The sequence below is a fragment of the Ursus americanus genome, chromosome 21 (assembly GCF_024610735.1).
Source record: "Ursus americanus isolate L20-20 chromosome 21, mUrsAme1.1.p, whole genome shotgun sequence".
In the NCBI taxonomy this organism is placed as follows: Eukaryota; Metazoa; Chordata; class Mammalia; order Carnivora; family Ursidae; genus Ursus; species Ursus americanus.
In genome coordinates, this window is record NC_142147.1 from 33547504 (window position 1) to 33572339 (window position 24836).

Genomic DNA, 24836 nt, shown 5'->3' on the forward strand with positions numbered 1-24836 from the left:
GCTCCCGCTGCTTCTCCGAGCGCTGAGAGCCGGGCCGGACGGGCGCGCGCGCGCGCGGGCTGTGCAGACAGGGCGCGCGCCGGACGCGGGCCGCTCGAGGGGTCTGGCGGGGCGGCTGGGACAGCTGGACCAAACGGCTGACAAGCCGGCGCGGAGATGGCCGAAGGCAGCGCCGTGTCCGACCCTCAGCATGCCGCGCGTCTGCTGCGAGCGCTCAGCTCCTTCCGCGAGGAGTCCCGCTTTTGCGACGCGCACCTGGTCCTCGACGGGGAGGAGATCCCCGTACAGAAGAACATCCTGGCGGCGGCCAGCCCGTACATCAGGTGAGGAGGGGGTCCGCGGCGGGCCGGGGCGGGGCCACGCTGCCTAGATCCCGGGGGCGGGCCGGGCCGGGCGTGTCCCCGGAGCCCCTGGTCCCCACCCCCCAGCCGCCCCGGTCCTCCCCGGTCACCGCTTGGCGCGGTGTTTCTCCGGGCGGATGCCCTGCCGGGCCCCCAGGACAGCCCCTTAGCTTCGGTCACCCTCGGGCCATACCCGTGCCTCTTGTGGACCCCCGGTCCCCTGGAGTTGACCCCGGAGCCCGGGCCGCAGCCCTCCCGTCCTCCCTACTCCGGTGCCCACCGCCCGGCGCTCGCCCGGGCCGCCGAGGCCCCCGGACGCCGTTCTGGGCCGCCCCGGGACCCGCACCCGCGAGCAGGGCGGGGCCTTGCCCGGGCCCGGCCCGCGGAACCCGGCTGAAGTTTGCCGGCAGCTCGCCTCCAAATCGTGCAGTGGGCCGGGCCCGCGCGGCGGACGGAGCCGGGCGCGCCCCTCCCGCGGAGAAGCCAAACAAACACTTCCTTACCCGCTGTGGGCAGAGGGAAAAGCCCGTGGGATCTTCTCCCTGGGATCGGCGATCCGACCCCCAAGGCCAAAGTTCCTGTCAGGCGTGTCTTTTTCCACTCCCGGTGGGAGCTACATTTAAAAGCAAGGCTGTGCGTTATAGACACACGTTAAAGTAAGCTGTAGCTAATTTTAGAGCACTTACTGTAATTCTCAGGATGCGGTTACAAGCGAGGATCATGAGATTTTGAGAGACTCAGAGGGCATTTTAAAACTTAACTAAAACAAAGCTTAACCTGATATGCGAAGTCAACTAACTAGGTTAATTAAGGGTGATAACATGGTGCTTAACCAAATGTATCAGATCTTGCAGGGGGCTATATTTTCTTATAGCAACTTTCTGCATACTGGGTTCCTCTTTTAATAAAAGAAAAAAAATACTAAAAGCTGGAGAAACTGTCCAGTAAGCGGGTTAAATATAGACTAATAGTAGAGAATGTCACTAGAATTGACAGGTCAGAAAAAGCATAATGTTGTGTACTGTATTCTTATAGTGCTTTGTCCCAGCACAACTCAGCACCCAAACTCCATTTTAACCTTTGCATTAGGAGATATCTATGCCAACTCAGAAGCAGTTCAGGTGCTCTTGCAACTTCTCTTGGCTGCGTTCTGTACATCTACTTGCACTGTTTGTGGATTTAAAAGTGGGGTGCAGGGAGTCTTCGTTAGTATGGAATTTGGATTGCCGGAATGATAGACAGCTCCTAGCTGGCAGTTTGAAGGTTTGAGCAATCAATATCAAATTGGAATCAGCACGTCAGAGTCTTTTCTGTATCCAAAGTATTCCCTGTTTGGGGAGATACTTAGCACCACTACTTTAGATACATTATTGTTGTAGTTCTGTAAGTGGCATCCAGCAAGCTTAAAAGAAAATTACAAATCGTCAAACACATGCTCTCTGTCCCCTTTCCATGTTTCAATTTTCTCCATATCTCTTTCCACGATAATATACCCTCTATTTCACTAATTTACTTTGTCCATCTTCCCCAACCACAGTGTAAGCTCAGTGAGGCCAGGGACTTTTCTTTTGTCCATTACTGTATCCCTGGCAGCCAGAAAGAACAGTGCCTAGTGGTTCAGCAAATATGTTGAGTGAGTGACTGCCTGCCTTTCTTCCCCAGCAGGTTGGACATTAGGTGATTGGCTCTGTTATATTTCATTTCGGTTGCTCAGTTATCCCTAATTGGGAAGAGCACTGGGCCTGCTTTCTCCATCCAGCTTTTACTCTTATAGCTGTGAGCTATGGGCAGATGACTTACTCTTGACTTCAGCTCACTAGTCTGATAAATGAGGGATAAAGTGTTTCTTCATCTCATTTAATATTTGACCTGTGTAGTAATATGAAATAGTGCTTTGAACTCCTCCAGGTTGGCACACAGGTCTACAAAGGTAGTGGTATTCCCTGCTGTATCTGCTGCATTAGGAAAGGTGTGGTATCCACTTGTGACATGGTGGCAAATAATGAGAATATTTAGTAATGTCAAATGTCAAATGCTGCTATTACTTATAATAGCAGTAATTTAGGTGTGAAACCTTACTAATCAAAGTGGCCAAGCGGAAAGGGACTTCAGATCTTTCCTTGTCTAATTCTGTTACTTTTCAAATAAGGAAATGGGGCTCAACGGGCCTTCATGATTTGTATTATGATGAAGTTACTAGTACTTAGTGGTTGAACTAAGATTAGACTCCTATTCTAACCATACCAAGTTACAACATTAATTCTTTGTGTAAACTCTACTGCTTATCAATTCACAGTATGTCGTAATTTAAATACTTATCAAGTACTTTTACATACTGTCTCATTTTGATTTTCACTTCCATCTTGTTTAGTAGGTAGGGCAGATATTTTTGACATTTTAATAGGGAAACGTGAATCAGTCAATGTGCTTTTGTCAGTGACTGATTTTAAGTTTATTTGACTGTTGAAGTCATGGAATGTTCTTGGTTGTCTTTTAAAATGATCAATCTCACGACTACAAAGTAATTTGATTAATCTTTATTACTACTTAGAAATAAACTGTTTAGTTATTTTTGACAGCTATGATTTCGGGTTTTTATAATGTATCCGTCTTGTTTGAAAGGAACTTTAAAGAATTGTGTTGAAACAAAATGAACGTGCATGTTCTAGCACTTGATGTTTCTTACTTTCCTTTTTGAAGCTTAAGCCTTTAGGTCGGCGATATCATTAATATGTGGATTGGGTGTTCAAAAGTTTGGTAGTCTCTGACATTTTATAAAAATTTGAGTTTTGTTACATTAGCTTTAGACTAGTTTAAGTAACTATCCTAAGCAATGTAAAGTTGTATGGTTTAGAAACAATGTTATGTATTGCTTCTGAAATGCTCAGCAGAGGGAACCAATTCAGCTTCGTCAGAGTCGGAAATTAAAGCAACTCATTTGGCATACTTTCTACGTAATATAGAAAAGTCTTTTAACCTAACTTACTGGTTTAATCATTTCCTGTGCTTTATCTTTTGTTTAGCATTTATTTTTCCTCCGGATGGTTTTAGCTATCATACACTGGAAAGACTTTCAGTATAAAAGGAAAAAAACAGAAATCTCCACTTTAGCAATAGAGCCCTAATGATAACCTGAAAGAAGGTTGTGTAGTGTATGTGTCATGCAGTGTTAGGATACAGATGCTCCTGGAAGGCAGGCAGGACCTTCCACAGCCCATCATTAAGCCCAGTAAGTGGGTGCTGCTTTCCCAGTACGCCCTCTTCCCGGCTTTTCCTCATTCTGATCCTTGAATGACGTTTTTTTTCTTTGGTTTGTTGGGAAAACTAAATCTAAATGTAGCTGACGACTTTTAAGGATGGCAAAATTGAATTCGTTGGTCTGATGACCCACAGACTCTTTCCTTTCTCAGCAACCCTGAGACCTTCTGGGAAAGGTTCCCTGAGGCTTATAGGAAATTTCCCTTTCTCTTGAATATTGCAAAGTTTGCTTTGCTTCATGTCTGAGGCTCTTCTGATTCTGGCACAATCCCATTGATCTGATAGAGAGTTCAGACTCTTTTGTGAGCTGTGGTTCTTTGGAAGTAATGTATGTGAAAAGGATTTGAAAATGAACCACTGTACAACTCTGCAGGGACATGTGCAGGTTCCTATCTTCTATTCACCTTTTTTGGAGGGGGGTTGCTATTTATTTATGACAAATATTCCACATGCATGATCCTCTCTGGTCGGAAGTTCTTTGAAATGATGCCATTGGCCTTGGCCAGTCAGAGGATTTAAACTGGCCGTTGAGGCTGCCTGTCATCTTGTCAGCCTCAGCCACGTTCACCTGGATGGACGCGTGGTCCTTGGTGCCGATGATGCAGTTGCTAGAGGAGTATTTCCACAGCACGTACAGGCGCACGAACTTGCCTGTGTCCTTCTGCACGTCGAGGGCGCACCTGCTACCACCTCCGTGATCATGGGCCCAAAAAAGCCTCTATTCACTTTTGAGAATTTAGGGTTTTTTCTGGGGATCTGTTGGAACGTTAATTTATTTAGCTTTTCGTCCTGGAGAGTAAAGGGAAGAAAGATTCTCAAGATTTTTAGATTGCTTGGGTCAGCCACCAATAAGAATGGCAGTTTTTCCCCCTTGTTTTTTCAGGGAAAGCTGGTCTTGTGAGGGTAGAGTGGAGACATTGGGCCCAGAATCCAGTCTAGGTCATTTTGGTCTCCTTTTCTGGGACTTGGTCTCCTCATCTGTCCAGTGAGGTTGGCTGGGCCACATGAACAGCAAATCCCCTTGAAGTCTGAATTGTGTGGCTCTGTGCTATTTTTGTTTTGCTTTGTGTATATATGCTGTGGAGAGGGGGTCTGTTTCTCATCTTACAGCTTTATTGTATCATTTAAAGTTTTGCTGTGCATTGACACTGAAGCATTTCCTTTGTCCTGTCCTACAGGATTTGGTTGGGTATTCTGCTCTATAAACCCAGCCCCGCAGAGCTGTTTTGTAACAAGCATTTATTTTATGCTGTTACTCTGGATGTATTCCAAGGCCTAATTATCGATGAGCCTGTTTTGCCATTTAAATCTAAACTTTGACTCATAGATGACGCTGATGAACTACTTAGGGAGACTAATATGATCTCTGTAGGAAGTCCAAGTTTCAGAGCAGCATAGAAATTGTCATCATCCTTTCTTTGGGCACCTGAAACCTATCTTGTACTTGATAGGCACTAACGTCCATTAGTTTTGTCTGCTGTGTGCAGAGCATGCTGTTAGTACCCAAGTCCCTTTTCTTTCACTTGTGCTTTGTGTTTGTGGTCACCTGCGTGTGGCTGCTCCTGTCACGGGATCTTGAATGGTGACTGTAGCCTGTTACATTCCTTAGTGCCCACGGGTTCAGCTAGAAGCTCCCAGTTCTGAGACTTCTGCTGAGTCTTGAGCATTCTTAAATTCAAATGATGACACCTGCATCTGCTGTTCCTTCATAGTGCTGGGAAATACGTCAGGCCTGAACATCTTTTAATGGATCGGGGCCTTGTTTTCATCCTGAACAACTACTTCACAAGATGAAATCTGTCCCGAAGGCCTTACAGTCGCATAATACAAAATGATTTTTTTTTCCTTCTTCTCTTCTTCCTCTTTCTCCCCCTTCTCTTCCTTCTCTTTCGCCTTCCCCTCCTTTTTAGTCTTTGCAGTCCTTTTTTTGATTAAACCTCTTTCTTATGTGAGTTTTTCAGAACTGATATTAAAGTATGTTCCATTTCAGAAGACCAAAGCAGTATCTTCTCTGGCTTCTAAGGAAACTAAGCACTTTCACATTGGAGCTCTACGTTTAACATAGATTACTCATTTCAGCTTAAACGTATTTGTTTATTTATCTGAGACTGTGGTTGTCTGCTAGTAGCAGTGAATGCTCTAATTCTGGAGAGGTTTTTGGAAGGTTTCAAATGATGAAACAAATCAATAAGATTCTTGTTAGACTAGTGAATCTGACATAAAGTTGAAATGTTGAGTGTTTAGACTTACTGTAGAACTTTCTTGAGGATTGCTAATTTGAGTAATAGTATATGTTATAGAAGTAAAACATCTCTCGTTAACACTGATGGATAGGTTCTCATTCTTTAACCTATGCCCTTTGACTTCTTCCTCCTCGTACACTTTGTATTTTCCCCTGTAAGTCCTTTTCAGTGTCTTTAAAGTAATTTCTCTTACGTAATTTAGAAAGTCAAGCAAAGTGCTTTTCCACAAACTCTGGTTCTTACAATGTAGATTTGGATAATATAGTCTAAGCATCCAGATTACAAAGCCACTCTATCCATTGTTTAAACTGTTAATCAGTTTGTCTCATGATATCAAAGTGAGGCTTAAAATCTATTTATAATCCATAAAGAAAACATAATTAGGACAAATAAGGGGTCATTTGGCTTATGAGTACTGTGAGGTTAGTCCTTCGGGGAGCCGCATGATCTTTCTGCAAGAGACAAGTCTATCATTTTGTGTACTGAAGCTGTAATATAAATGAATAATTTGTAAGTTAGAATTCTAGGTTAAGGGTGGAGACACGGAGGTGTGGGATGTGACAAGTGGCAGACTGTGGTTGCAGCCTTGAATTCAAGTGCTTCCATGGGTTCTCCGTCCCCTGAGACAATGCTGAGGCCAAAGAAGGAAGGAAATCAAAGGCTGAGGTAAAGGTGCTATCTGTAATTCTTCGGGGTAAAGGTCATGTATCTGTCTAAATGCCCTCCAGTGCTCAGCTGGAGCTCTTGACCCCTGTGCTCAGAAGAGCAGGGAGTGAAGTCTTCTTTCTTGGTATTTAGTGCCAAAAAGTGACTTAGCTATAAAATGATGGTCTAATGTTTGCTAATTCCATTCCTCTGTGGGAATAAATTATATTTTTCCCTCTATTCAAAGATATTAGAAAAATAAAATACTTAAGGAAAATAAGATCTTGGTAAAATTTTGTTAGATGAAACAGCCTTTAAGCAATAAAGCTTTGAGAGGCAGCATGTATGAAAAATGGAAGATGGAAGGACTGGTTTTAAAAAAGAGACTGTTGAGTAATGGGATATAGACAAAATGTCCTTCGTTTTCCTCTGTAGATTAACGTGCTGTTGGGTATAGAACCTTAAATGTATATTTTTGCCCACAGGTATTTCGTGATTTTTCTCAAGTACCGAGTGTTTAGGTATCTTTTTAGGAACAATTTGAAAGACCGTTTGATGCTTGTGATTTTCATGTTAGCACGGTAAGAGGACTAGAAATATTGTGGAATGTGGTTTTGTAGTCACATGGGCATCGTCAGTAACCAGTTGCCTTTGCCTCTGAATAATTGTAAATTGTTTAGTATTCTTGAGCTCAAAATATTTTTAGACTTTTGTCACTGAAATTGTATCTGTCGGCCCTTGAATTGGAGGAAACCTCCCATTTAGGAATGTGGGGTTGGTACAAACTCTTCTGACCTGTGGAGCACGTTCACTGGGAATAGCCAGAAGTTTGAGCAAAGCAGCGCTTTGAGAGCCGAGGGGATCCTTGGTTTCCCTTTTCTCCTTGCCCACTTCTACTTCGGGTTGGAATTGGAGGCCAGGTCTTCTTGTGTAGTCTTCCATTTGGTTAGTAAAAGGAAGCGTTTCTCACCAGTGCCCAGTTTTCTTCCTACACCCAACCTAGTGTGCAAAGTTTAGACCTACCCTAGCAGATACGGGACATTTTGGGTGTGGTTGGTTGGTTCATTGGTTGGTTGGTTTGTTTGCTTGTTTTCCTGCCTGGCTCCTTTTAAGTACTAGTACAGCCTTGTGTGAACAGAACTACTAAGTTTGTCCCCTGCCTGAAAATGATAATCCCTTGGTTGGCAGGGAGGGAATAAAATCTTAGTTTTTTCATCTCCTGCGGTTGGGGGGTAGAGGGGCAGGAACAAAGTAGTTGATTTACTTCCTTTCTCTACTGTCTCCTTTGCTATTGATAGGAAAGTGAATTATGAAAATATGTACCACTGTCACAGCTGTTGGTACATTCTTTAGAAATGTCATCACTGCCTTAACCCATATGCTTGTGGGATTGTGCTTACCAATAATAATACACTACAGTTCAAGAATTAACTTTGTCCTTTTTCCAAAGAAGACACAGATGGCCAACAGACACATCAGAAGGTGCTCAGCATCACTCATCATCAGAGAAATGCAAATCAGAACCACAGTGAGATATTACTGTATACCTCTTAAAAGGGCTAAAATCAAAAAGACAGGAAATCACAAGTGTTGGCAAGAATATAGAGAAGGAACCCTCATACACCATTGCTGGGAATGTAAACTGGTACAGTCGCTACAGAAAACAGTATAGGGATTCCTCAAAAAATTAAAAATAGAAATACCATATAATCTAGTAATTCCACTGTTGAGTGTTTATCCAAAGAAAACAAGAAAACTGTTCAAAAGATATACGTACCCCTATGTTTATTGCAGCATTATTTATAATAGCCAAGATATACAAGCAAGCAACGTAAGTGTCCGTCAGTAGATGAATGGATAAGGAAGATGTGGTATATGTACACAATGGAACATTACACAGCCATAAACAGGATGAGATCATGCCATTTGAAGCAACGTGGATGGACTGAGACGGTTTTATGCTAAATGAAATAAGTCAGACTGAGAAAAACAAATACCATATGATTTCTTGCATAAGTAAAATCTAAAAAATTAAAAGCAACAAATGAATAAACAAAAAAAGCAAAAAATCAGACCTGGAATTACAGAGAACAAACTGATGGTTGCCAGAGGGGTGGGAGGAGGGGGTTGGGCAAAATGGGTTAAAAGGAGAGGGAGATACAGGCTTCCAGTTATGGAATGAGTAAGTCAAGGGAATAAAAGGCACAGCATAAAGAGTATAGTGACTAATACTGTAATAGCCATGTGTGGGGACAGATGGTGGCCACACTTGTGAGCGTAGCATGATGGAGAAGCTTGTTGAGTTACTTTTCCACCTGAAACTAAGGTAACAGTGGGTGTCAGCTATACTCAAATAAAAAAGAAAAGAAAATCCATTGTAAAAAGGTTAGCATTGTCCTAAAGTATTGAAATGTACTATGTATCAACTCATCGCAGCTAGAGTTGGCAATAAAGGGACCTGATATCATTAGTGTTAACTGTCTAGGGGCTTGATTATAGGTTTAGCCATTTGTTCATCAAATACATAAGAAGATACTCAGTGACAGCCAGGTGCTGCGGAGACTGCGGTGACAGGTGATAGACAAGGAGCTCGCGTTTCACTAGTTGACAGGGTATCGCACTTCCTCGGCTTGGTTTTTTTTGTGTGCTGGCTGCTGTTTGCATCTCCCACAAACAGTGTCAGAACTGAGACTGAGTACGTAGAGACCTAAATCACTCAAGTTATTTTTTCTACCTCTGGGGGACTAGTAAAGGAAATAAACATAGGACCAAAGACTTTTCAACTTACTTTTGACGTTCACTTAATTTTTCAGTACTGTATATCCTGATGTTGTGTGGTATTGTCCATTTCAAGAACGGGGAAAGAATAGATTGACTTTATTTTTGGAGGAGATTGTTCTGAAAGTCTGCTCTAAAAGTATATTTAAATGACTCATCTGATCGTTCACTACTACATTAGTGACCCCAGTTAATCACATTTACAGAAACAACTGTCTTTAAGTAGAGAACATAGATCCTTGGTCAAGATTCCCTAATATGCTCGTTCATTCACCAGACTTTTGTTGAGCGTTTTTGTGCGGCACAGCCGTGCCCTGGGCACCTAGGGCTCCAGCATCCGTAGAGTCCATCTGAGGAGGCAGACAGTGAAGACACCTGCCACGGAGAGATGTAAGGGATGGACATGGTTGCTGCTGCAGTCCGGGTGGAAGGAGCACCACTCTGAGGGTCTGAAGGTGGAGGAGGGGTGATGTGAGCCGGGGTGTGTGGTCTGATGGTAGGTAGGGCAGGGGGCACAGGAAACCGAAGTGCCACAGGCCAGAGACCAAAACAGATGGGCATGCCAGATGGGGTGGGGGGCCGAAGAACACCAGCATGACGGATGGTGAGCAGTGGGTAGAATGGCATGAAACAAGATTACAGGGGTGGGCAGGACCCTGTTGTCCTGGATAGGCACTCATGTTGCTCTCTGGCAAGATTAAACTTTCACTGTAGCATTTCCCTGAGCTGCTGGATGTGTATTGGGAGCCAACTGGGGAGATGGTGTGGTGTGGGAAAGGGACCCGATATAATCTTCCAACATAGTGTAGTTCCATGCAGGAGTTTAGGTTTTCGTTTAAGAGTTATAGATAGACATTGAGGGGTTTTAAGAAGGAGAAGATGCAGTCTTATTTAGGAGGGTGCTGTACTTGTTGGGACGGGAAATAAGGAGGCCCCGGACTAGGGTTTGTCACTGAGTTGGAATAAACTGTCTGGATTAGAAGTAGTGGCAATAGGACTTGTCGGTGAGAAGACCACCAAGGAGAGTCTAGTTCCATGTCCTCACGATCTCCAGTGAGCAGTGCTTATTACTTACGGTGAGTATTAAATTAGGAACAGCTTTAAAAGGTTCTGTAAAGCACAGAATCTGTTATCAAAGTTTACAGCTTAGTTGTGCAAAGACAAAGTATAGGACAGTATTTTAATTGTATAGATGCTTGTGGCTCTTGGAGTTGTGTAGAAGAAGTGCTTGGTCATCACGTAAGGTTTTGTGCAGGAAACAGAATTTGGGTAAAGCCTTGACGAGGACTAGCGGGTGAGTTGGGGGGGTTGGTTTACGTAAAGAGGGGCAAGGATCATTCGGGCGGGAGAGAGGTGTAAGCCCAGGATCAGAAGGTGTGCACTCAGGTAGTCAGTAGACTGACGGGACTAGACTCGAGGCTCAGCTAGGAATGGTGACAAGTGTGGATGGACAGGCAGGTAAGAGCCATATTCTAGAGTGCCAGCTAATTAGTTTAGATTTTTATTCACTCATTAAACACTAGTACTATGAATGGAGCTCCACTTCAGGAAGGTGACTTGGTAGTTGTATGTCCACAGGACTGGGAGGGCCCTGGAGTTGCTGGCTGATGTGGACCGCCCTCCATGGCCGTGTCCTGGGCACCGGTTAGAGGCCAGTATCCGGATTAGGGAGAAAGCAGCCTGCGGTTGATTGAAGGTGGGGACCAAGGACGAGGAAGGAGGAAGAGGTAGCAGGTTTTGAGCCTGGCTGGCTAAGGACAGCGGGAAATACAACATTCTGTTTTTGTGTTGAATTTGGGATAACATTGCTGAATAAACATCTCAATTATACTCTTCTGGTTCTTGAAGATTCTGCGAGTGCTTCACAGATCTGTGCACATGTGTGTTTATTTTTGCACGTGTTTCTTGTCTCTGCCTTTCTCGACTGCCTCTTTTCTGACAGATACATTTGTACTCCTCCTTCAGGACCTGGTTCTGATATCCCTGCCTAACATTTTCCCAGTTCCACCAAATAATCACTCCCTTTCTACAGACTCCTTGAGCATAGCACGTGTGCCTTCAGTGCTGCCTGTCTTTAATTCCGTGGGGCGAACTAGAACAGACAGGTGCACTGGGTGCTTTCAGAGTCCTCGTCTTTATCTCTAGGGACAGAGGCACTAAGCCCATGACTGGAAACGCCATCCACAAGACAATTGAGTTGACTGCTGTCTCTAAGTACTGATGAAAACGTGGAAGATCAGAGTCCAGGGTGCTGGACACACTGCTCCCAGACAAGGTTCCACTTTTTCCTGTAACATTTTGCTGAGTAGCTGAATATGTGCTGGGGATGGGGCAGAGAGACAGAATAAACCAGCCTACGACAGAAGTTACTACAAGAGAGTCTTTAATTTGCCATTTTAGATGCACAGTCAACCCAACAGGCCATTTCTGGTGCCAAGAAACCTGGAGAAGAAGGGACCAAATTCTTTATTCAGAAGGAGCAGCTCGAGTGAGAGAGCTTTTGTTACAACATGACTAAAGAATTAATTGAGAAGCATTCATTCCCTTGACAACATTTTGGAAGCACTTTCAGCTTCAAGTTGTTTGGAGAAGTTTATAACAGTAGATTGTAAATTACGGAGGCGCCAGAAGCAAGAAGGCGGCGTGAAGCTGCTGGAGAGGTGCTCAGCCCACCCTTTTTGAAAGGGAACTGACGGGACCGTGTTTGAGGCTGTGTTTTTGTTTCTGTTTTTCTCTACCCCCGCTATCTCCTTTCTCAAAAAGAAAAAGAAAAAAAAAACATTTCTTAACCTTCACTTCATGCTTTGGTTTGAACTGCTTTGAAAGGATGAATACAAACACAATAATAGATTCATAGAAATTCTCACAGTTCCTTTGAGCTTATTTGGGAGCATAAATCCTCCTTCTAACTCTTTACGTTGGGAGAGAGGGAGTGGGAGATGAGTAGAAACACAGGAGTTCTGCAGCACTTCGTGCGATTTGTATCCTACAGTGACAACCAGAGGAGCCAGTTTTCCCTTAGAGAACCCTTGTCAGAAGTGCCCCCAAATCCCAGGGCCAGCACTTGAGAGGACCGGGTGCATGAGGTCTTCAAAGGGCACAGAAAGAGCCTCTTTAAATATTATCTGAAAATGCATCCTGAGTAGAAAATCTGGAACTGTCTTGACAGGTTGTGGCATGAATGTCTGTCTTTTACATGCATTTCCAGAAGGTCAGGGTGTGACCGGAGTGAGGGCTCAGGCTTGTTTCATTCTAGAGGAATTTTTTGCTTCACAAGTTTGCTGCATCATGATTCTGCCTTTGAACTCATCTTAAAATTTTAACGTGCATTTTCAAACCTTGTCTTCTAAGAGGTAAATTTTATGGACTGCTTTACTTGCAGGATAACAAGAACCAGATTTAAATTTTAAGAATCTTTTTTTTTTTTTAACACAAAAAAAAATCATGGACCATACACGAGAGTTATTTATGTCCCTCTGAACTCTGGTTCTGAACAGTGTCCTTAATTGTTGTCACTGTCATCCAGATAGACCTGTCACTTAGGTTCATCTTTTCCTTTCCTTTCTTACAGCTCAATATCACGCCCTAATCATCCTTTTTAATAGCCAGTTGTTAACTACATCATGTTGCTGTATGATGCAATTTACTTCATTGTTCCCTTTTGACATTTTAATTTCCAGTTCTTTTTTTCTTCTGAATAGTGACCCTATAAGCAAATTAGGAAAAAACAAATTGGTTCTTTTTTTCTTTGTATTTTTTGTGGGTACATGTAAACCGACTCTGGGGGCTCTATGCCCAGTGTATCTGTTTCTGAAGATAGAAACAGATTCATTATTAGAGAATAAAAGCAGATTACTGTCCAGGAAGACTAGATTATCATGTAAAGACCCTGGCAGTGTATCTGAGGTTTTTCCCCTCAGGCCTACTGCCATGGCCTTGTCACTTTGGGAGGTGTTTTCTCAAAGTTATTGCTGTTTTGCCTGTCTTTTAGACTGGATTTTTAAATGGTGTATGCTTGCTACTAAAAAAAATATTTAGAAGAGGGTTTGAGAAAGTTTTTCTGGAAAGAGATGTTTTAGGCTTTTAAAGCCACAGGTGGCCTCTGTCACCTAGTCTTGTTTTTGTTTTAACAACTTTTTAAAAATATAAAAATCATTTTTAGCTTAGAGGCCCAACAGAAACAGGCTGTAGGTTGTAGTTTGTTGATTGCTGACCCTAGAGTATTAAATTTTTTTCAAACTTGGACATAGAAACTGTAACTCTGAAGATCATCTGTAAAGCTGTTTAAATTATGTGATGACGACTTGCAGGCCAGCCTTGGGTAGAGCAGAGATCCGCAGTCAGAGCTGATTCTCTCTGGCCCACCCTCCCATCTTCTCCTCTTCTAAGTGGTTTTTCTGTTGCATATCTTCTTCCTTCTATATTTTGTGTTTTTTCCCTTCCCTTCTGGCTCCTTCTGTCGGCACAGAAGCATGCTTGGGCCGCTTCCACTGTCTGGTACATGGGAGACATACAAATGTCCTGCGGATGCATCTCTGCGTCCTTTGCTAAGAAGCACATGATTTTTTAAAGATTGATTGATTGATTCATTCATTCATTCAAAGTAGGCTCCACACGCAGCATGGAGACCAGTGTGGGCTTGAACTCATGATCCCAAGATCAAGACCTGAGCTGAGATCAAGAGTCAGATGCTTAACCAGCTAAACCACCCAGGCGCCCCACAAGCACATAATTCTTCAAACAAGAGTCTCTATTTATCTTGTCCACGGTCTCACCACCTCTTTTTTCTTCCCTCTGCTCCTATCTTATCACGCCATTAAACCTGTTTTTAAAAATTGCTAAATATAATTGCTAAATCTAGTGAAAACTTGGAAGTGTTTATCCGACTCGACCCGTCTGCTGTATTTATCACTCTTGGTCATTTTCTTGACACTTGGTCTCTCCAGGCTTCTGTGACCCTGCTTGTCCTATTTCCCCTACAGTCAGCTTTTCTGGCTCTCCTCCCTGTCTGTCCTTATACGTGATGTGGCATAGGTTTCTGTCCTCCTTCACTCTCTCACGACATCATCTACTCCAGAGATGCCGCTACCTCAGCTTCTCTCCTGAGCGCCGGGCCTAATATACCCGACAGCCTGCTGCAGGGCTGCCCTCCCCAACCCAGGCTGGCTCCGCTCCCCCAGGTGGGTGGTCCTCCCTTCACTGCGCTGGTGAGTGTACTGCCAGACTCCCTGGGAGAAATTGGAGACCTTGGGGATGAGCCCCCCTCCCTCTGCACCTAAGTGATGCCATGGCCCATCATTTCGCCCTCTCAGATCTCTGCAACCTGTCTCCTCTTCACCATCACTGCTGCTCACATTCCAGCTGTTATTAGTTCTGAAAGGTGAAAGAACTGGTCCGTCTGCCTCTGTGCTCCGTCCGCATCAGTCCTCCACACTGCGGCTGCCACAGTGATGCTTCTAGAATGTAATTAGATAATGCCTAGAACTAATGGTTTCTGAGACGAGGTTGATGCAGGTACTGGAGCAGGAAAAATACACCATGAGCCTAGAGTATTTGTGCCAGAAAGTAAGGAGGTGCCCAGAAGATGAGAGAACCAATGTGAAAGAAGTCTCGTGGCCAAAGCTGTGGCAGTTTGAGCAAGGAAATGAATATCAGTAACATTGGATTATAAACCCTAGAATAGAATACATATCCACATGTGTAGGGATGAGTAAATGAATGAGTGGGTGAATAAATAAATGGGGAGAAAAGATAGCTTTTATTTTTCAGTTTTATAAAAAAAATTTTTTTTGAGAGAGAATACGCATGCACAGGAAGTGGCAGAGGGAGAGGGAGAGAAAGAATCGTAAGCAAACTCCATGCCCAGTACAGAGCTTGATGTGGGGCTCAGTCTCATGACCCTGAGATCATGACCTGAGCTGAAATTAAGAGTTGGAATGCTTAACTGACTGAGCCACCGAGGCGGCCTGAGATAGCTCTTGCTTACAGAAGAATTTCCATTAATAAATGTAGATAAAATAAAAGAATAGAAAATCATCATTTGAGCACCATAATGATAATGTTACAGTCAAGATCCACTGGCGGGGGGCACCTGGGTGGCACAGCGGTTAAGCGTCTGCCTTCGGCTCAGGGCGTGATCCCGGCGTTATGGGATCGAGGCCCACATCAGGCTCCTCTGATGTGAGCCTGCTTCTTCCTCTCCCACTCCCCCTGCTTGTGTTCCCTCTCTTGCTGGCTGTCTCTATCTCATAAATAAATTAAAAAAAAAATCTTTAAAAAATTAAAAAAAAAAAAAAGATCCACTGGCGGACACTGAAGTTAGTGGGCAAGAGTTTGTGTAGAGGAAGGATATTTTGGGGCACCTGGGTGGCTCACTTAGTTGAGCGTCTGCCTTCGGCCCAGGTCATGATCTCAGGGTCCTGGGATCCAGCCCCACATCAGGCTCTCTGATCAGCCGGGAGCTTGCTACTCCTTCTTCCTCTCTCTCTGTGATCGCTCTTGCGCTGTTTCTCAAATAAATAAAATCCTTTTTAAGAAAAAAGGTATTTATATTTCTAAATTATGTTCTTCAGTGGATTTAATAATACCAAAGGGATAAATAGTGACTTTATCTTCTTAGTGGAGAAGCCCAGCAGACGCCATCATAGCCAAGGGCCAAGGTTAACCTCATACACATCAGCATCATGATATGCTGCACAGAAGGACATAACATCACTTCTGTAGGGTTCCTGCCAAAAGGATATAAACTCAGTCTAATTACAAGAAATTAAAACCATCTTGAGGGACATTGTACAAAATAATTGACCACTACTCACTGAAGAGTCAAGGTCTTAAAAGGTGAAGATTTGAAGGACTGTCACAGGTTAGAGACATAATCATGAACTGAAGTTTGGAACCCTAGATTGGACCCCAGAACAGAGAGAAGACATTAGGGGAAAAACCGGTGAAATCTGAATAAAGTCCATAGTTTATTTAATGGTGTTATACCGATCTTTAGTTTTTATTGTTAATAGTTGTACTAAGATTATTTAAGATTCTAACATTAGTGCAAGCTACATGAGGGGATACAGGAACTCTACAATTAAAACTTTTTTGTAAGTCTAAAATTATTTCAAAATAAAATGATTTAAAAAAACACTGCTCATGTACAGCTCCGTTTCCCTCGAGGTGAAGTCTAGTTTGTGTGTGCACGTCCTTCAGGAGCTGGCTTGTCCCCACCCTCCTTCACCATGTGCTCCTCTCTCCAGCCTTGCTAACTTGCTTGCCCCTGTCGTTCCTTGGACAGACAATGCTTACTTCACTGCCTTTGCTGTCCCTCCTTCCTGGTGTAAAACACTCAGCTAAGGCCTGATTCAGGCACCACCTCCGTGGGGCCTTTTCTGACCTCTCTCCCTAGAGAACTGACTTTTTGCCTCCCTAGTACTTCGCACAGTACCTGCTCCACAGTATTTACGGTGATTGACTTGTCATGTCCCCTTGGTCTCCTCCTCTGTCACTCCTGTGACAGTGCCAAAGTCTTTCCTTCTCTCTCTTAGCCTTGGCACGTGGGGTGGGTACTGAGCAGTTGTTTGGTAGATTGTTGAGGAACTTGGGTTTGTTTGATTTCTTACAGTTAGATTGAGGTTCTGCATTTGTGGCAAGAATAGGCACGGGAGTGACGTTGCGTCCTCCTCCGTGTACCCTGTCAGGGTCCCATGATAGTTTGTCCCAACATTAGATAACGTTTGTTGGTCACGTGTTTAAAGTTGGCGTCCACTGGTTTAATCCACTGTTTTTCTCTTTGTGATTAATAGTTATGGGGCGATACTTTGAGATTGTTCAAGTATTCCATGCCTCATCAACTTTCACTCACTAAGTTTAGTGTCCACTTGTGCTTTGTAACTCAGTCACTCCTTCTGTTATTTATTAGACTCCTGTCAGGCTTACGCAGCTGGGTAGAGGATAGCACCTCATCCTAAGATGGGGACAACCTGGGGAGGAACAGGCTTCCAGCAGGCTGGGAAAGAGATTTATTGTGGGACATAATGCTAGAAGCTTTAGACGCCTAGAAATAACTCATAACATTTCATTTTACTGACGTGAAGCCCAAGATTAGAGGTGATGGTTTGTTTACTTCCTTGAGATTGGGGCCCATCAACTAGCTGTGATCTGATTTCTGAATCCACACCTGCTGCTTGATGCTGTGCCGGAACAGCAGAGGGACCCACAGCAAGGTCAGTGGCCTGGCACGACAGTTTTTACGGGTTTGGTTCCACTGCATCTTTCTCCCTTCAGGGGTCACCGTGTCTGTGCGGGTGAAGTGAGGTCACTTGTAGCTGGGCATGTCCACAGTCCCTGTGCTGTGCTGTGCGTACCGCCGCCCCGCCCCACCCGCATTCCCCAGACGCACACCCTGCGGAAGTTTTCTCAAGCTCTCCTCCTGCTGAAGATAATTCACACATTGCATAGTCTCTTTTCTGAAAACATTATCTCCCTTCAGATAAAATTTTCCTTTGTGCAGATCACATGACTCAAAGGCATACACTTTCTGTTCTGTATTTCTTCCAGATATTGATGTAATTGGACATGGTTACTCAGAGCAGGTCTAAATTGGAGCACTGTATTTCGTCTTCAGAGTGGATGATGTGCTAAATGGAAGACGTTTCTGTGATTCCGTGTGCGCCGCCTGGTTGGCAGTGGGCGGTTAGGGAGGTTGTCAGGGGTGGATGGCACCGTGGCCGCAGCCTCTTCGGACTTGAGGTGGTTCTGCTTCAGCTTCCTTACTACGGGGCTGGCTGGTGGGATGACACCTGAACAGTAAACTCTTGGTTTTCCAGAAACCTTTCCTCATCTTTGCATTTTTCAATGCAGTGCGCTAGTGACGGTGAGCAGAGGTCAGTGTGGTAGAGATGGAATACCGGCCAGTTAGGCAGGTTCATGCACAAACCACAGACCTCCCCTCCGGCCAGCCTTACGGTCCATTTGCCCTCAGCACAAAGGCACATGATGTCACCATGGACATTCAGGTAGCTTTGCTTTGCAGCAAGGGGACAGTCCGTTCTTGAGTTGCTGACTACAGCACACACAGGTTGGATGCTGGGGGAAGCATCCCCTCCCCTCAGTGTGGGCGAAGCAGCGGGGTGCAGCTCAGAAAAGCTCACAGTTGTTGGGCTGGTCAGTAAAATGCCATTTCTGCGCTGGCGTGCTTGTTTCGTTTCATACCTGACCTTGCAGCAGTGAAATCCATTGGTCCCCCGGCCTGGTTGTATGCTGCTGTTGATTCAAGTCCATTCTTATTTGTCAGGTGCCGTTCGGTACCAGGTGCTTCGTGACGTAAGGGGATAGAGTGGTAAACAAGACAATGTCCCTGTCATCATGGATATAAACGTTAAACAGATGTGGTTTATGAAATGGTGATAAATTCTATGAAGTGAAGCAGGGAAGGGAGTAGAGGTGTTACTTTCAGTAGTGTGGTATCTGGGGCTGCTCTTTGAAGCAGAGACCTGAAATGAGTGAAGTATTAAACCACGTGATGAGGGGAGTAGATGCTGAAGGGAACACTCCAGGGTGAGGGAATGTGTCACAATAAGCTGGCAAACTTTTGAAATGTACACAGTCTTGGAACCTGACTCAGTTGGTCTGGGATGGGACCCAGGGATCTGCTTTTCTAGAAGAGCTTGCCAGAAGATTCTGGGAAGCCAGGTTCAGGAGCTACTCTTAAAACCCATTCAAATTATGACTCATTGCAAGGTCTGTGTGAGGAGGGAAGTTTTGATGGTAAGGAAGTGAAAACGAATCCGTCTGGGTAAGAAGAGCCATCTAGGTAAGAAGAGCCTGGAGGTGAAGAGAAAGGAATAGAGGGAGATCAAAGGAAATAACGAAGGAGAAGCTCCATTCTCCATTAGCACGGCAGGCTGGTAGAGGCTCAGCTCCTAGAATCATAATAGGAGAAATGCGGCCGAGTCCCACTCCCACTTTGAAATCCCTGCTCTCTGTGTGCAGCGTTAGGCTGGTGGCAGTTCCTGGCCAGGTCTGCGGCATCATGCCCGAGCTTTCCTTTGGTTTCTTCTCTTCACTGCTGCCTGACTTTGGTCCTGTAGGAAGAGCGCCTCAGTGGCTGGCTTGTGAGCCTTTGTGGGTTCTAGTGCCCGGGGAAAGAGGGCTCGCCTAGAGGTCTGTGGCACCTGGTTCATAGTTCACCAGGCCTGGGGGCTTCGTGGGGCCTCCCTCTGAGACCCCTGCTCCTGTCTCAGATACCCGTGTAAATCACGTAGATGGCATTCTTGGGTGACAGGAACCATTAGAAAGCCGGGTTCTTGTTTTCCCATCCATAAAAAAAGCAGGCCATAAAAGGCCTTGTGGGAGGATGCCTTCTGTTGATGGAAATATTACCTGCAAATTTATATTTCATTAAGTGGAATGGGGACTGAAGCAATATATTTTTAAAATAGACTTTATGTTTTAGAGCAGTTAAGGTTCATGGCAAAATTGACCTTTCAATTCAGGTACAGAGATGTCCCGTCTACCCTGTGCCCCCCACCACATGCATAACCTCCCCCATTATCAGTGTCCCCACCAGAGTGGGATGTCTGCTGCAGTTGATGGACCTACACTGCCACATCACTCTTAGCCAGAGCCCATAGCTTACGTTAGTGTTCACTCTTGGTGGTGTATATTGTGTGGGTTTAGGCAAATGTATGATGACGGGTACCCATCATTGTAGCATCATACAGAGTAGTTCCACTGCGCTGAACATCCATTTCCTATATGGTTTTGAGGAGCTCATGAAGATGACAGAGGAGGGGAGGAGCATCTGTAAAACCAATTCCCCCCAGGAGCGTGAATTAGGAGTTTGGCTTAAATGGGCAAGTGCAGTGGTGAACCTAAGCCCCTCTGCACAGATCTCAAAGAGCCTGCTGTCGGTAGCTGCACAATTTGAGGCGACATGAATCACTTGAAACCATATGAGTAATGCCTGTGAATCACCCCAGAATTTCTATAAATCTTGACTTAAACATTACATTCTCTTGCATTCTATTTGAGTACATTTCCTTGCTTTTATTGGAGACAAGCTTTTGCATCAGAGAGGAAGAAAAGTCACTTAGATTTATTCTGTCACTGTTACATCAAATCCCATTCAGTGATGTCTAAACTGGTTCTTGGAAGAGTAGAACCAGGCCTGGTTACCTGGGCATTTAGACACACTGAACTTTCTCAGCAATTGGAAGCCGGTGAGGAAAGAACTATTTATAACCAACAGTTTACTTTGGCTCTATTATACGCACTTAAAGGTTGTAGGCCTCTTTCATGGATGCAAAATTTTGAATAATACCAGCTTCTTTATTAGCTAGTAGCCAACAATGCTTTTTTTTAAAAAAAACAAAATCTCTTTTCAGTGTTGCCAAGAAAAAGAAAAATTGATTTTGTTTCACATCTGTTCAACTTTAATAGGACAGAAAATATAGGCCTGCCTGCCCAGAGGATAGGTGATTGGAGGAAAAATAAATTTGTCCTGTGTATTCCACAGCAGGCGTGTTATAAATCCTCGATCCCTGATTGAGTTGGCGGGACTTCACCCTCTAGGACTCCACAGGATGCCTCCAGAGCCAAGTCTCTGCACGAGCTCAGTGGCCTGTTTCAGCAGTGTTGTCCAGAAATGTTTGGGGGTGGGAGAGCTCTCAAATCACCTTATCTAACCTTTTCTTTTTACAAATGAGAAAACGGGCAGAGGGGAAATGTCTTGCCCTAGAAACAAAACTGGGGAAGAATGTGACAGGCATGGATATTTATATCTAAACACCCGAGGCCCAATTTTATGATACTCTCAATTATTTCTAGTGTTTTCAGTGTGTGATGAAATTCTCAAAGCGATATTTTAAGACTGCTGCATTCTCCAGGAGAGAGTTTGTAAATTGACATCATATCATAATAAAAACAAGGATATTGCTACTTGCAGTAAATTTACGTATGACCCTATAGCTTCCTAGGGGAGAGATGAAGAACACAGAAAATAACAGTTGATTTACCTCCTGTTTTTTTATGGGCTAACTTTCAAAACAGAACTGTCAGTTATTAACGCTTTGAATGAGCTTTCTTTCTTTTTTTTTTTTTTAATTCATTAACTCATTTAGTCCAGTTCACCGAATTCTCTGTAAGCAGAGGACAGAGAGGTGACATGCCAGATGAGAAAATTCTAGATAAAAAGGGGGAAGTTACAGAGAAAATGTATTGGGCTGGAGGGTGAGGACCGTTAATTGGTGGATCTTGGGCAAATTAAGGTATTTCCTGAAGGAAAGAAATGTCAGACAGAATGACAAAAACTAAAGGGACCGAGAGACTTAGCTGGGGAATCAGAAAACAAGGAAGACAAAAGGAGGCAGAATAAGACACATTTGAGGTTACTCAGTTGAAAAGGGATGGCAGCTCTCCAAGAGATGGGAGAAGGAGGTAACAGTGACGGTAGGCTCTGGAGCAAGACTATTTCAAAATAGATTTGAGTGACTCTTACCAGCTAGGATTGGAAGAGACCCGAGACCAGCTTTCACCATATTCTTGACAGATGGGTGGTCATCTAGCCTACAGGGACATCACCTGCACAGTGGTGATGTTTGGATAACAGTCAGAGATCATACAAGTACACACATCGAGGTTAAGAGTTTTGGGGTTTTTTTTTTTTTTTAGATTATTTATTTATTTATTTATTTATTTGAGAGAGAAAGAGAGCACGAGCAGGGGTGAGGGGCAGAGAGAGAGAGAGAAGCAGACACCCCACTGAGCAGGGAGCCCAACCTGAGGCTGGGTCCCAGGATCCTGGGATCATGACCTGAGCAGAAGGCAGACGCTTAACTGAGGGAGCCAGCCAGGCATCCCGCCGAGGTTAAGAGTTTAGACACTTGTAGCAATTTAACAGAGTAATTTTACGCCTGTTGAATCTGATGATAAAATAATTGGAGCCTGCATTTTATATGTCTTTTTATTTCATTTTTCTAATCATTCCTTCATTTTTTAATTGAGGTATAAGTGACATAACATTGTATCAGCTTCAGGTATACAACATAATGATTCGATATTTGTATACATTGCAAAACGATCACCACTGTAAGTCTAGTTTATCTGTCACCTTACATAGTTATAAAACTTCTTTTCTTGTGATGAGAACTTGTAAGAACTACCCTCTTAGCAGCTTTCAGATATGCAGTACAGTATCAACTGTAGTCACCATGTGGTACATTATATCCCCATATAGACTTTTATTATATTTTACAAAATATTCATCTGGGATGGATTACAGGTACCAAACACACCGGGGGTAATTTGGAAGCATTGATTAACCCCTTGCTACTCAGAGGGGTCTGGAGACCAGCAGCATCTGGGCTGCCTGAGACCTCGTTACCAGTGCAGAAACTCAGTCCCCACCGAGACCTTCTGAATCAAGACCCCTAGATGACCCCCATGAACATTAGAGTTTGAGCTTCTGTCCTTTCAGCATTGGACAGGTGCGATCATTAAAAGTTCTTCCTCATATCGCTTCTGGTTCCACTTCATGGTACCTGAGGTCATGCAGGAAAGAAATCTCATGTGACAGTACTTTGGGTATTTAAAGACCACTGTGAATTCCAACACATGCTTTACAAATAACTGTTGAACATCTATTCTTTGTGAACCACTGGGCTCCATTGTCAGGTTACAGTAATAAAGAGGACTCTGGCCTCAGGGAACTTAACGGTTAAATAAAGGAGATAGGAAATGGGATATATACTTAAATACCACAATAAGAACAGAACTCGATAAAGTCATAAAGGGCTTGGGAAATCTGTGGCAGGAGAAATTATTTTTACCTGCATGGAGATGGGGGTGCGGGTGCAGCCTGTGGCAGGGTGGAGTGATGAGGAGTAACTTCTTGTGGAACGGGCATTTCAGCCAGTCTTTACAAGATGGGTAGGAAAGGGCTGTGCACAGGTGGTATCAGGAGACATCAGACGCGGGATAGGAAGACGGAGAGTTTGGGGGCAGGTGTAGGGATCTGAATTTAAACCGTAATTAAAGTTTTGTAATTTAGGCCTTAGATGTTTAGAGACTTGATAGTACAATGATTCGTTTTTCATGGGCTTTGAAAAAGATCTGATTTTAGAGAGGTCTGAAATGGTCAGTGCTCATATCTACAGGAATCTTTGTCCTGTCCTCTTAGCCATGTCTCACTGAGAGAGGAAACTGTACTCTTCATTGTGAAAACGTGTGACTGTATAGTCAACTTCAAAAACACAGCACTAATGCAGTCTCATGGTTGAACACTGAAAGGGGGCAGCAAGGAAGGCTCTGCTCGTAGCCCCTTCCACCCCGCCCCAGCCCCCTTCCACCATCCACCATCCACACATGCACGGGCAGGCACAGGCAGCCCTTGTGTGAACGTGGATTACTTTAAAATAAGAACAGGGGCACCTGGGTGGCTCAGTCATTAAGCGTCTGCCTTCGGCTCAGGGCGTGATCCTGGCGTTATGGGATCGAGCCCCACATCAGGCTCCTCCGCTATGGGGCCTGCTTCTTCCTCTCCCACTCCCCCTGCTTGTGTTCCCTCTTTCTCTAGCTGTCTCTCTCATTGTCAAATAAATACATAAATAAAGCTTTAAAAAAATAAATAAATAAAATAAGAACAGCTCCAGTTCTAGGTTGAGGCTCTTCCACGCGAACATGTTCTGGGGCTACAGCCTTTAAGTAGTGACTTTCTTAGTCTGAGTCTGGTCAGGAGAAAAAGTCCACATAGTAACTTCAACAGTGAAAGCTTAATATAAAGAATTATAAACTGCAGCAGGAGATTGGAGTACTGAGGCATTAGCTAGTAAGAAGTAAGGAAAACTCTTAAAAAAACACAGGAATCGCACATAGAAGGAGCAGCCTCCACCTCAGGCTAAGCTCCACACGTTTTGGACAGGGCACAGCCACAACTCCCTGCGTGGCACCCAAGCCACACAGGTGGAACTTGCCAGAAGTCTGTCCTTGCAGGTGCCTGGGAAAGCTGTGCATGAGAGGTGTCAAGACTGCCCGGGGGAGTTCCCGGGAAGACTGGCACGTGCTGCCAGCAGCTGTGTGCCTGCCGCAGGAGCTCCGTGCTGGGAAAGCTGGCCGCACATCGAAGCCTTCCAAGCTGCTAGACCAGAACCAGGAAGCATGGTCTTTCCAGTGCTCTCTACCGAAAAGCTTAACATCATGCCAGTTGACAAAGGAAAATTATTTAAGAGGCTCAGATCCATTTTCACAGAGCATGCAAAAAGGGAAAATTCGGAGTTGAGAGGCAATGCGTTAATAACCAGCACAGTGATTGAGAAATGCAAATAGTCATGACATCCTAAGTGAAAAATTCCATATGTGCTGCCAGAAAGACTATACAGTGCATTTCAGATTTGGGTCTTAGTCTTACCACTAATACGATTTTTCTCTCTTGGTTGAGAATTGACAAAATTTTTTTCTTCACTTATTAAAAGTGTCAGGCATATAGGTAAAACCAAGGTGCAACGAGTAGAAAGGAAATACCTTTTGAGCAAAACTATTTAGTTCAATAGAAACTGTAGAGGCAAGAATAACAGACATGAAATAC

General features: G+C 44.1%; 1 protein-coding gene across 1 annotated transcript in view; it reads left to right on the plus strand.

Annotated features, from left to right (window-relative positions):
- Nucleotides 1-156: 156 nt before the first annotated feature.
- Nucleotides 157-24836, plus strand: part of GAN (gigaxonin) — a 61404-nt gene continuing 36724 nt past the window's right edge. The window contains exon 1 of the mRNA XM_045796066.2: nt 157-323. Coding sequence (XP_045652022.1) covers nt 157-323 — 167 coding nt within the window. The remainder of the gene's footprint in view (nt 324-24836) is intronic.